The 13,744-nt window shown below is 36.4% G+C and overlaps 1 protein-coding gene across 6 annotated transcripts in view; it reads right to left on the bottom strand.

Annotated features, from left to right (window-relative positions):
• Window positions 1-13,744, bottom strand: part of LOC136041252 (adenylate cyclase type 3-like) — a 248,448-nt gene that overhangs the window by 218,872 nt on the left and 15,832 nt on the right. The window contains exon 1 of one of the 6 annotated variants that reach the window (XM_065725861.1): window positions 7,164-7,284. The exons of 3 other annotated variants lie outside the window; for them this stretch is intronic. Coding sequence is in view for 1 of the 3 variants with exons in the window: in XM_065725860.1 (XP_065581932.1) it covers window positions 5,833-5,940 (108 nt within the window). In the remaining 2 variants the exon portion in view is untranslated. Of the gene's footprint in view, window positions 1-5,709; window positions 5,733-5,832; window positions 5,976-7,163; window positions 7,285-13,744 lie in introns of those variants that run through there. 2 more of the 6 variants (XM_065725860.1, XM_065725863.1) reach the window with 2 other exon arrangements.

Raw genomic sequence — 13,744 nt, 5'->3', positions numbered from 1 at the left:
AATTGTTTTAACTTGATTCCTTAGCCATGAATTACTTCAGAGACTACAGAAATTGTGCAATCTGATACTTGAGTTTATCACACGATCAGATTTTTGGCGTTTTGAATTGAGAAAATTAGATACGATAGCCAAGTGTGGTGTGTAGAGAAAATTAGATATAATTTGCTTTTTAGTGTAGAAAGGATTAGCAGTTGGGCCGACCTTGCACAGTTTCGACTGATTGTTCACTTGGATACATTAGTGAGGCTCGGCCCTCACGGAAAGATAAGTTTCTTTCACTTTATAATCATTCATTTACTAGGCATAAATCCTGAGAACATTAAAATCGGTGATTTATTCCTAGCCAAATTTGCGGGCTTTCCCCTCTGGCCTATTCGAATCCTAGAGGTAATGACAACGAGTACCGGAGACTGCAAATTTGCTGTTTTTTGCTACGGCAAAAAAGGGGCTGTTCCCTCTTCAACGCCCTGCTCTTTGCGCTAAAGTTTGACTCTTTCTCTCAACTCTAATTTTTAAAACAGTAAAAACTTTAGCGTAAAGAGCAGGGCGTTGAAGAGGGAACAGCCCCTTTCATATACGCGGTAATTTCTGTTCGTTTTAAGTTTTAATGTTGCTCCTTACTTTCAGTTAAAAAAACTTGTTTTTTAATTTCTGAACGTTTTATAGTCAATCCATATTTTGATTTCGGCTCTCCGCACATGAATAATTAAAGCAAAATTTGCATATTTGTTTATTTGACTAAATGGCTTTCCCATAGTTTTGATCGAATGATTTTGAGAAAAAAGAAGGGGGAGGAGGCCCAGTTGCCCTCCAATTTTTTGGGTACTTAAAAAGGCAACTAGAACTTTTAGTTTTTACGAACGTTTTAATTAGTAAAAGATATATGTAACTTACGAATTAGCTTACGTAACAAACTTCCATATTCGTACGTTTTTATTATGTATATGAGAGGGTTCACCCACTCGTCAATACCTCGCTCTTTACACTAAAGCTTAAATTTTGTCCCCTGAATCACAAAGGCCGTAGAATAAATAGTTGAAATTAAAGACTGAGGTATTAGGAGGAGGTGAATCCCTTACATGCGTGATATTTTCTGTTCGTTTTAATTTTTGATGCTGCTCCTGCCTTTCAGTTGAAAAAACTTTTGCATATTTATTTTTTCATTGTTTTTTTAAATACTGTTAGAAAATGCTGCGCCCCCTTTATGGAAATCTTCTTCCCCCATGACAAATTCCTCCATGGAAAGTATCCCCCACATAACCCCTCTTCTCAACCCCCCTCCCAACCAAAAAATCCCCCTGAAAACGTCTGTACACTCCCCAAAAACCATTACTATATGCAAACACTTGTCAAAATTTGTAACTTGCAGCTCCTCCCACGGGGACTGTGGGGGAGTAAGTCGTCCCCAAAGACGTAGTTATAAGGTTTTTTGACTATGTTGAATAAAATGGCTATCTCAGAATTTTGATCTGACGACTTTAGGAAAAAAATGAGCGTTGGAGGGGGCCTAGTTGCCCTCCAATTTTTTAAATCACTTGAAAAGGGCACTAGAACTTTTCATTTCCGTTCGAATAAGCCCTCTCGCAAAATTCTAGGACCACTGGGTCGATACGATCACCCCTGGGAAAAAGAAAAAAAACAACAAACAAACAAATAAACACGCATCCGTGATTTGTCTTCTGGCAAAAAAATACAAAATTCCACATTTTTGTAGATAGGAGCTTAGAACTTGTACAGTAGGGTTGACTGATACGCTGAATATGATGGTGTGATTTTCGTTCTATGACTTTTAGGGGGTGTTTCCCCCTATTTTCTAAAATAGGGCAAATTTTCTCAGGCTCGTAACTTCTGATGGGTAGGACTAAACTTGATGAAACTTATATATTTGAAATCAGCATTAAATGCGATTCTTTTGATGTAACTATTGGTAACAAAATTCCGTTTTTAGAGTTTTGGTTACTATTGAGCCGAGTCGCTCCTTACTACATTTCGTTACCACCACGAACAGTTTGAAATCTTGATGCGGTTATAGAAGCTGTTTATGGTTTCAATGAAAATATCAGCTAATGCACATACGGATTTTTACGTATTGTTACTGACCAAACAATTCGTGGTGACGATATCATACGCAGCGCAATAGTGCTGCTTGAGTAAAGAGTGATTTCACTCTAAACTTGTACTTTAATTCTTATTTGTTTTTCTTTTTATAAGTTTTTCACTAAGCCAGTTCCTGTAGAATAAGTTACCGTAGAGACTTTGGAGAAGCTCATTCGATTAGAAATTGAAAGTTGTAATGCCATTTTTGAAAGTCAAAAGTAATTGGAGGGCAACAAGCCCCCTCCCAAACCCTGTTTAGTTGTTTTCTATTCAGGAAATGCCAAGCGGAATGTTGAATAGAATCAAAACGCACTATGTGCATGCTGTTTGTCAAAAGGGCCTATCAGCAATATCTCAGAAACGGCTAAGGGTATAAAACTGAATAAAACTGAAAATTTCAGAACATGTTGAAGGAGATGTTGAAATAACTCAAAACACACAATGTGGATGAAGATTGTTGAGTGGGCATATCAGCTATACCTCGAGAACGACTTTTAAAGTTGAAACTTTTAAGACTTGTTGAGAGGAGTGCTGAAGTCGAAAGAGTGTCTCTAGAATATTTTAGGAACAGCTTAGAGTATAAAGTTGAAACTTTCAGATCACGTTGACATGGATGTTCAATTTATGAAAAGGCACAATATCCATAATGCTACTAATACTACTACTGCCATTACTACTACAACTAGTACCACGACTACTACTACTGCTACAACTATTGCTACTACTACTAAGACTAAGCTTATGAAAATGAAGCTGTCAGGGCAAATGAAGGGGGATATTAGACTAGTCAAAGTGCACTATGCGCACGCTACTACTACTCATGCTACCAATACTGCTGCTTTTACTACTACTACTACTATTACTACTCACTACTACTACTACTACTAGTAGTAGTACTACTGCTACTAATACATCTACTTTTACTACTACTACTAATACTACTACCACTACTACTACTACTAGCACTACTACTGCTACTACTACTACTGCCTGAAAGTCTATTAAGATAAAACTTTCAAAGAATGTTGAGGGGGACGTTTAACTAAATAAAAACACATTATATGCAACCATCTTGTCATAAAGCCGTGTCAGCAATATCCCAGGAAGAGCTTAGGTATTAAACTTAGACTTGCAGGCTTTTTTGAGGGGTTTGTTGAACTAACCAAAATATTACTAGCACTATTGCTACTGATAATACTGCTACTAAGACTAAGAATATAATGGTAAAACTGTCAGAGAACATTAAGGGGAATGTTGAACGTAACCAAAGCACACTATACGTATGCTGGTTGTCAAAAACTGTATCAGCAATATCTCAGGAATAGTTTCGGGTATTAGATTAAAATTTTTAGGTCACGTTGAGAGCGTTGTTGAACTAACCTAAAGATTCTATGTGCTTACTACTATTACTGCAACTGCTGCTTCTACTACCAAGACCTGTGACTGCGTGTGAATACAGCTACTTACAGCTGTGACTACTTGCTATAGCGACTGCTTTCTTCTGGGACTATTTGCGACTTCAACAGCCTCCAACTGTGACTGCTTATAACTGCAACTGGTTCTCACTGCTATGACTTGTGCCTGCGACTACTTGCAACTGCGACTGTAACTACTTGTGACTGCGACGACTACTTGTGACTGTGATAACTTGCGATGGCGACTACTTGTGACTGTAGCCACTTATAACTACGGAAACTTGTCTTGACTATGCGGTACTTTTTGCGGTTGTGACTACTTACAATTGAGACTACTATTAATTGTGACTAGTTCTCATTGCAACTCCAACTGCTTGTGACTGCAGCTGCTACTAGCTATGACTTTAATTGCGACTAATTGTGACCAGGACTTCCTGCGATGCCAATTATTTGTAACAGTGACTACTTACGACTGCGATTACTTGTAAAATGACTGCTTAAAGCTGTGACTACTCGTGGCTTTGAATACTTTCGACTGGAACTACTTGTGACTGTGACTACTTGCGACAGCAATTGAAACTACTTGGGACTGTAACTGCGATAGTTTACGACTGCGTCCATTTGCGACTGCGACTACCATATACTACTACTATAATTGTAACTGTGACTGCGACTTCTGTTGCTACTTCAACGGCTATGATTACTTGTACGACTACTAAAACTATTGATTTAAATAAAAAATATTTTAAGTTCATGCAGATTGGTAAAACACTATTTTGACGACCAGCATGCATGTGATGTGTTTTGGTTTAATTCAACAATCGACCAAACATTCCCTGAAATTTTCAACTATCGATTAAGTTCAGTATCCTCCTTAACATTCTCTGAAAGTTTCAACTTAATTGCTACTAAGATATTGAGGACATGCTATATTGGCAACCTTAACAATCTTAGCTTTTCATGATATATCACAGTTAGAATCTTTTGACAACCGATGTGCCCATAGTATTTTTAAATTCAACATCTCCAGAAAATTTCAATTTATTAATCCTTAACCATTCTTAAAATATTAAAGGTACGCCGTTTTCACAACCTGTATGTGCACAGTGTCTTGTGATTTAGTTTTTTAAGTCCCCTTAGCAGTCCCTGAAAGTTTCTACTCAAATCCTCAACCATCCTTGAGATCTATCTAGATTTGCGCATATGTACCGTTCTAACAATCTAGCTCTATTTAGTGTCATTTGATTGAATTTAATCCCCTACTCAGTATTCTCTGAAAGTTTCAGCTTAATACCCATAGTAGTTCCTGAGATATTATAGATACTCCCTTTAAAACACTGGATGAAGATAAAATCTCCTGATTTAGTTCAACATTCCTCTCAATTTTCCCGGAAATATTCATTTTAAAACTTAACCATTCTTAAGCTATTAAAGTGAGCTCTATCGACAAACAGGATGTGCTTAAATTCTTTTGATTTAGTTCAATAGTAGAAGCACGAGTGGGGGGCAATCCCATTCACAGTCAATATCTGAGTACTAGTAATATTAGTCAAAGACAAAAGAAGCTAAGGTCGCATTCACATAAAGTTGCAGTAGCAAATAATCCTCGTCACAGCTGCAAGTAGTCACAGCTACAAACAGTTGCAGTCTTAAGTTGCCACGATCAAAACAAGCTATATTCACAAGTAGTTAGAGTCTCAGTCACAAGCATTTATAATCCGTATTAGTCACATTCGCAGTTGCCAGTAGTTATAACTATAGTTGCAAGCGGCAACAGACGCAGTCACAAGTAGCCGCAGTCGCAGGTAATCATAGTCACAAACAGTTGCAATCGCAAGTAGTCACAATTACAGACAAAGCCTCAAGTTGTCACGGTCATAGTCGCAGTAAAAAATATCGCAGTCGCAAGTAGTCGTAGTTACAGTCGAAGTTGCAGTTGCAATAGTAGTAGTAGCAGTAGTGGTCCTGAAAGTTTCAAATCCATTCCCAATATATTGCAGATACGACCTTTGATAACCTGACTGCATTTAGTGTTATTTGATTTAGGTCAGCATTCCTTGAACTTTCACCTTAATACCCTTAGCCCTTTCAGACCCACCCAAAGTGATTTAAACAAATTTAAAGATAGGAAGAAAAAACGGTCAGCTAGACTTGGTTCCACTTTACAAACAGCAACAACAATGATATTTCCCCAGACCTTTAGTCCATTTTCACAGCCTCAAAGATGTTTTCTCGGGTGTCTGAACTCACAATTCTTGGTCAAATTTTAGCTCTCTATTTGTAAATTAAACACGTCTCACAAATTTAAAATAAGAACTACCTCATGCAAATGGGAAAACTTCCAGTTTCGACAATGCTCTACAGATTTAGCTTCATCAACATCAATCACCTTTTTATTGCCAAAGCTTAGAAGGTTTTTTCTTTCCATTGTAAACAAATTTTTATGTCTGGAACGATGACAAAGGTCTGTTTATAATTCATAAGCAAAAAATCAACAATCTGAAGTAAAACAAGCTTGAAACCCGGTATTGTAAACGATAAGACTGATCCCAGACTTACCAAGGAAGGCTAGGAGTAGAACTGTCCTTACCAGCCAAAGAAGCCAGCTCTTTGACTGCTATATATAAAAGCAGTTTTTGCAGGGCAAAAGACCTTAGCTCCTTGCAATCATGTTTGAGCGAGGTAGGTACCATTGAAAGGCCTGCAAAGCGGCCTTTCTTATACACAAATAATGGCCACACGCAAAAATTAAATAGAAAACAACCTTTTTTCAAATGAAAACATGGATTGACACTAAAACTTAAAACGAATAGAAATTAATCCGTATATGAGGAGAATTGTACCATCCTGAATCCGCCTGAAAAGGACTGCTGAAATGGAATAAGGAGTATTTTTATACCACTATAAAATCTTTAAAGAAAAGAGGAGGGGGATCTGACAGGGGTCAGACCCCCTCATACACGGAATAACTTCTGTTTTTTGTTTTTAATGTCACTCCTTAGATTAATTTGAACAAGTTCTTTTCTTTTTGTTTAATTTCAAATCTTTTTTTCAAATCATGCCCAGGCATATCCACACATGGTGTGCGTCCATAAGCTCCTCTCCATAAAAATTCACGAATTGCTGCTAAATTGCATATATGAATACTTGCAAACTGATAGGTAGCGTCCTAGATTGGTAGCAATGGTAGCGTGAAAATTTGCCTGAGGGTTAACACAATTTCTCTGGCACTTAGTTTCTTTTATGCAGTAACAACTAAATTTGACGATCGAATACATGTTAAAAAATAAATGGCAGAAGATTTGCTAGGATAAATTTGAAACTGAATTCAGTACGTGAATGAAAAAAAAACATGGTTGCGAAAGTTTTCTCCCTTTTTCTTGAAAATGTAACAAACTGTCTCAGGTTTGTAACTTTTCTTGGGTAGCCTAAAAAAAAAGAAAAACGAGAAATAGATATCTCTGGAGTTATTATAAATTTTGATTTTTTTATTATGTATGTTGCTACAAAGCATTTTTTTAAGGTCTGGTTACTGTAAACACGAGTCACTCTTTACTTAAGGTTAGTTGCTACGTAACTATAACCATTTAATTTATTAAATGTAAATATAAAATCCAAATTTTCCATTTAAACCTCGATAAAAGGAAGTACCTGATAATATTTATGTACCACCTCCTGTGAAATTAATGGCGACGTTCAAGATGCCTTTCCACTTCTTCCTTTTTTGCTGGTTTTGCCTGAAACATTTCCGGGAAAATTGAGAGGAATGTTGAACTAAATCAAGAGATTTTATCTTCATCCAGTGTTTAAAGGAAGTATCTATAATATCTCAGGAACTACTATGGGTATTAAGCTGAAACTTTCAGAGAATACTGAGTAGGGAATTAATTCAATCAAATGACACTAAATAGAGCTAGATTGTTTGAAGGGTGCATATGCGCAAGTCTAGATAGATCTCAAGGATGGTTGAGGATTTGAGTAGAAACTTTCAGGGACTGTTAAGGGGACTTAAAAACTAAACCAAAAGACACTGTGCACATCCAGGTTGTGAAAACGGCGTACCTTCAATATTTTAAGAATGGTTAAGGATTAATAAATTGAAATTTTCAGGAGATGTTGAATTTAAAAATACTATGGGCACATCGGTTGTCAAAAGATTCTAAAAGTGATATATCATGAAAAGATAAGATTATTAAGGTTGCCATTATAGCATGTCCTCAATATCTTAGTCGCAATTAAGTTGAAACTTTCAGAGAATGTTAAGGAAGATACTGAACTTAATCGATAGACGCTATATGAATCCTAGTTGTCAATAGGGTCTATCCGCAAAATCTCAGCAACGGTTAACGGTATTTAGTTGAAAATCTCAAGGAAGGAATGTTGAGGGCTGTTGAACTAAATCAAAAGATACTATGTGAATCCACGTTTTTAAAATTGTCTGCAATATTTCAGGAACAGCAAGGGTATTTAGTCATGATTTTAAAGAAAGAAAGATATTGAGATAAATTCATAGATATTACTTGCTTCCAGGTTGTTAAAAGAGCGTATGTGGAATATTTCAAATACGGTCAAGGTATTAAGTTTGAACTTTCCAGAATTTTGTGAGGGATTTTGAACTCAATCAAAGGACATGATGCCTATCCAGGTTGTCAGAATGCCATTTTTTTCACTCCACACTTAGCAATTACTCACGTCAAAGTAATTAAAAGAGTGAAAGAGTAAGAAATAAAGGGAGCTAAGGGATTTCTCTATTAAACATTTATTCTCTCATTCTATTTTCATTCATGTATTTTTAAACATTCTCCCACGAAATTTTTTTCGATTACATTAACTGATGATTTAAAATTTTAGTTCAAGAGCCCTCCCAAATCTTGATTTCAAATTGAACGAAATTTATGCAATAACTACACTAAATGCAATCAGAGACAACGTTAAGATCACCTTATGCAACGTAAAATTCTAAATTAGAATCTAAAATTTTAATTATTACTCCAAAAACTTGAACAACTGGAGCAATATTCGCTAAATTCACCAAAAATTAAATTTGGCAATCAAAAACGAACAAAAATTAATTTTTAAAAACTTTCCGACAAAAAAGCCTTTCAAAAAAGCATAATAATCTATTTTATTACTTAAGACGAGTAGAAATAAAGTCCTATAATAATTCGAAATTAAAATGACCAAAAACTAATGTTTGCGACCAATTGAAACCTCAAATGAACAAAAATCAAAATTAATGATCAAATCAAGAAAAAAATAAAATGTACTGAGACAATTGAACAATTAAATCCTAAAACGAGTAGAAATCAAAATGTATGTGCAATTTAGAGGTACAAAAAACTACATACAAAAGTTTTGCTATCACCCCCCCCCCCCCCTAGGAAGTTCCTGGAGGAACTTCTCATGGGGGAAGAGAATTTTCATGAAGGGGGCGCAGGATTTTCTAGCATTATTTGAAAAAAAACAATGAAAAAATAAATATGAAAAGTTTTTTCTGCTGAAAGTAAGGCGCAGCATTAAAACTTAAAACGAACAAAAATTATTACGCATATGAGGGGTTTACCTCCTCGTTATACCTCACTCTTTACGCTACAGTATTTTTAGTGATTTCAACTATTTATTCTACAGCCTTTGTGATTCAGAGGTCATTCTTAAGGAATTGGGACATTTAAGCTTTAGTGTAAAGAGCGAGGTATCGACGAAGGTTGAACCCCTCATATACGCAATAAAAACATACGAATATAGAAGTTCGTTACATAAGTTAATTCGTAAGTTACGTATAATTTTTACCAACGAAAACGTTTGTAAAAAATTAAAAGTTCTAGTTGCATTTTTAAGTAATCATAAAATTGGAGGGGAACTAGGCCTCCTCTCTCACTCTTTTTTTCTCAACATCTTCCGATTAATTGCAATTAATTAATATGCAAATTTTGTTTTAATTATTTATGTGCGAAGAGCCAAGATCAAAACATGCATTAATTCAAAAACGACCAGAAATTAAATTAAAAAAACAAGTTTTTTTAAATGAAAGTAAGGTGCAACATTAAAACTTAAAACGAACAGAAATTACTCCGTATATGAAAGGGGCCTTTCCTCCTCAACGCCCCGCTCTTTACGCTAAAGTTTCTTCTGTTTTAAAAAGTAGAGTTAAGAGAAAGAGTCAAACGTTAGCGTAAACAGCAATGCATTGAGGAGGAAAAGCCCCTTTCATACGGAGTAATTTCTGTTCGTTCTAAGTTTTAATGTTGCTCCTTACTTTCCGTTAAAAAAAAATTGTTTTTTTTATTTTATCTTCTTTAAGCTGGGTTTAAGCGCTTTACTTGCAGGTAAGCTAGAATATTCTTAGGGACTGTTACTCCCGAACTTTAAAAAGAAAATTGAGTTCGGTTTAATCGACAAAAACAACACTTTGAACACAAAAACAACTTTTTCAAGAGTGCCGAAAAACTTTAGTGTAAAGAGCGAGGTGTTTGGGAGGGGCAACCACCTCATTTACTTAATAATTTCTGTTTGTCTTAAGTTTTAATGTTACTCCTTATTTTCAGTCGAAAAAACTTTTTCTTCCTAATTTAATTTCTGATTGTTTTGAAATAACGCCAGGAAAACTAGCTAAACCTCTACGGAAAGATCTCTCTCCCCACGAAAATATTCTCTGAACGACTCAATCCAGGTGAAATTTCACCCTGGAAAGTTACAATTAACATCTCCACGCGTAAAATTGAGTCGGTAAAGAGAAAGCAAAACATATAAAGAAATTTCGTATACGAATTCTGGCAAAATCCCCCTGTATCATATTTCCCTGAAAATTTCACTTATTGAAAACTTCCCTATTACTGGAAATTCTTCCCATACAAAATCTCCCAGCAGAAAACTTTTCCTTTCCTCCCCACCCGAAAAATGTATGCATACTTTTCAATAACAAATCCTATACGTAAACAATGGGCAAATTTTATAACTCAAAGACCTTTTACCTAGGGGCTGTGGGGTCATGTTATATTCAAAGACATAGTTATTGGGCCTTTTTCCTATACTGAACAGAACAGCTATCTCAAAATTTTTATCAGACAATTTTGGGATAAAATGTGGCGTGGGAAGGGGCCTAGTTGCGCCCCAATTTTTGATTACTTAAAAAACGCTAGAGCTTTCAACTTCCGTTAGAATGACCCTCTCACGACAATCCGGGCCCATTGGATCAATACGGTCACCTCTGGGAAAAGACAAGAAATAAACACGCATCTGTGATATTTCTTCTTGCAAAACTTATAAAATTCCATATTTCCAGAGATAGGAGCTTAAAACCTCTACATTAGGGTTCTCTGATATGAGAAATGTCACGGTGTGATTTTCATTAAGATTCTATGACTTTCAATGGGGTGTTTTCCCCTTTTTCCAAAAATAAGGCAAATATTCTCAGGCTCGTAACTTCTGATTGGTATAACTGAACTTGATGAAACGTATATATTTGGAATCAACATAAAAATCTGATTCTTTTGATGTATCTAAATTGGTTTATATGACCATTATTTTCCTTGTATGCCCCAGGGCACATTTACAATACTTTACCCTGGGTGCTTGCGGGGAGGGCTGTTTTATCCCTTTAGTTTTTAGTATATTATCTTTGGTTTATTTGAAACAACATGGCTATATAAAAAATTTGATTGGATGCATCGAGAGGGGTGGGAGGGTATTTGTTAGACGCTATCCTATCACTTTTGACTCTTAAAATTTGAATTAGAACTTTCACTTTCTAATCATTTGAATCCCCTCCAAAGTTCATATGACAACCACTTCCATAAGAACATTATATACCCCCATGGAAGAGGTTTTAACCCTTCCCCGGTCTCTGGGGGGGATGTTTGCAACGAAGTTTTTGTTATCTTATCGCTGGACTATTTCAAACGAACTGGCTATCTCAAAATTTGCATTTGATGCATTTAGGGAAAAGAAGGTGTTTGTGTCAGGGGGGGGGGTAGATGCCCTCCGTAACTTTTGAATCATAGAAAGGTAACTAGAACTTACAATTTCCATTCAAATGAGCCACCTTCGAACTTTATACGACCAACCCTTACATGAAAACCTTATACCTCTCCGGGCCATAACTTAGAACACTTGCCCATTGGCTCTGGGGCGTTTTGTCAACCCCGGAGCTTTTGTTTGTCTAATGTATGAGCTATTTAAAAAATCGATTATCTAAAAATTTGTATCAGATGGATTTGGGGGAAAAGGGCTAGGGGGAACTATTTGCGCTCGGATCTCTTTTTACTCTTAAAAACTGAACTAGCACTTACAATTTATAATCAAATGAGCCACCTTCGATGTTTATACAAACGCCCCTTACATAAGGTCCTTATACACCTCCGCAGCATAACTTCAAACATTTGCTTCTAGGATCTAGGGGGGCTGTGGAGACCCCAGATTCTTTTTATCTGATTTTTAAACTATTTTTAAAAAATGGCTATATCAAAATTTGTATTGGGTGCGTTTGGGAAAAAAGGGCTAGAGAGGGGGGGCTAGTTGCCCTTGAAGCTCTTTTTATTCTTAAAAGTGAACTAAAGTTTACAATCTCCATGCAAATGAGCCCTCTCCAAAGTTTATACGAGCATCCCTTCCATAAGAACCATATAAGACCACTGAGAACAACTTACAATGTTATCTCAAGGATAGGGGGTTGTGTCAACACCAGAGTTGCTTTATGTTACCTTGGAACTATTTTTAACCAATTATTAAAAATAGGACAAAAGTTAAATAGGCTAGGAATAACTAGTTGCGCTCAGAGCTCTTTTTACTCTTAAAAAGTGAGCTAGAACTTTAATGAGCCTTTTTCAATGTTTATACAAACATCCCTTACATAAGAACCTTATACACCTCCGGGGCATATCTTAAAACACTTGCTTCCAGGATCTGGGGGGTTGTGTAGACCCAGAGTTGTTTGTTATCTGATGTTCAAGCTATTCAAACAAATGGCTGTATCAAAATTTGTTTTGGAAGGGTTTGGGAACAAAAGGACTGGAGGGGGAGCTATTTGCCCTTGGATCTCTTTTGACTCTGAAAAAGTGAGCTAGAACTTTAAATTTCAAATCAAACAAGCCCTCTCGGAAGTTTTTACAGTCATCCCTTTCATAAGAACCATATACGCCTCCAGGAAATAACTTACAACGCCTGCCCCGGGCCCTTGAGGGTTGTATTTCTACTATTTTTACAAAATAGTCGTCTCAAAATTTTTATTGGATGCTTTTGGGGAAAATTGCCTTGGGGGGGGGGGCTCTTTGCCCTCTGAGCAGTTTTGACTCTTGGGAAGGGCGCTAGAAATTCTGATTTACAATCAAATAAGCACCCTTTGAAGTTTATGCAACCATATTGCATAAATACCTTATATGAACCCATGGCACATTTTACAACACTTGCCCCCGGATTCTTGGACAGGGGGGGGGGTGTTTTATTTCTGGAGTTTTGTTATATTATGTTTGGTCCGGTTTTGAAAAAATGGCTATAAAAAAATTTGATTGGACACATTTAAGTAAAAGGAGGATGAGAGGGAGGGGGTGAGTCGCCGTTGGATCACTTTTGACTCTTAAAAGATGAATTAGAACTTTCAATTTCCAATCATATAAGTCCCCTCCGAAGTTTATATGACCACCTTTCCCCTACGAATCTTATATTCCCCTATGGCATAAGTTACAACCCTTCCCCAGGCTCTGGGGGGGGGGATTTGTTTACAACAAAGTTTTTGTTATCCTATCGTTGGATTATTTCAAACGAATTGTCTATCTCAAAACTTTCATTTGATACATTTGGGGAAAAGAGGGTTTTTGTGCCAGGGGGAGATAACCTCCGTTAATTTTTGACTTATAAAAAGGTAACTAGAACTTTCAATTTCCAATCAAACGAGCCACCTTCGAATTTTATACGAAAACCCATTACATAAGAACCTTATACACCTCCGGGGCATATCTTAAAACACTTTCCCCCTGGGCTCTGACGGGGCGTGTTGATTTCGGAGGCATTGGAATCTGATATTTGGACTAATTAAAAAAATGGTTAACTCAAAATTTGTCATGGATGGGTTTTGGGAAAAATGGCTAGTGGAAACTAATTGCCCTCGGATCTCTTTTGACTCTTAAAAAGTGAACTAGAACTTTGAGTTTCTAATCAAGTGAGACACCTTTGATGTTTATACGACCACCCCTTACATAAAAACCTTATACGCCTTCGAGGTATGACTTAAAACACTT

Source organism: Artemia franciscana, unplaced genomic scaffold (genome assembly GCF_032884065.1).
Source record: "Artemia franciscana unplaced genomic scaffold, ASM3288406v1 PGA_scaffold_1180, whole genome shotgun sequence".
NCBI lineage: Eukaryota > Metazoa > Arthropoda > Branchiopoda > Anostraca > Artemiidae > Artemia > Artemia franciscana.
Note: the sequence above shows the minus strand (reverse complement) of the source record. Positions and strands in the feature narration are given on the sequence as shown.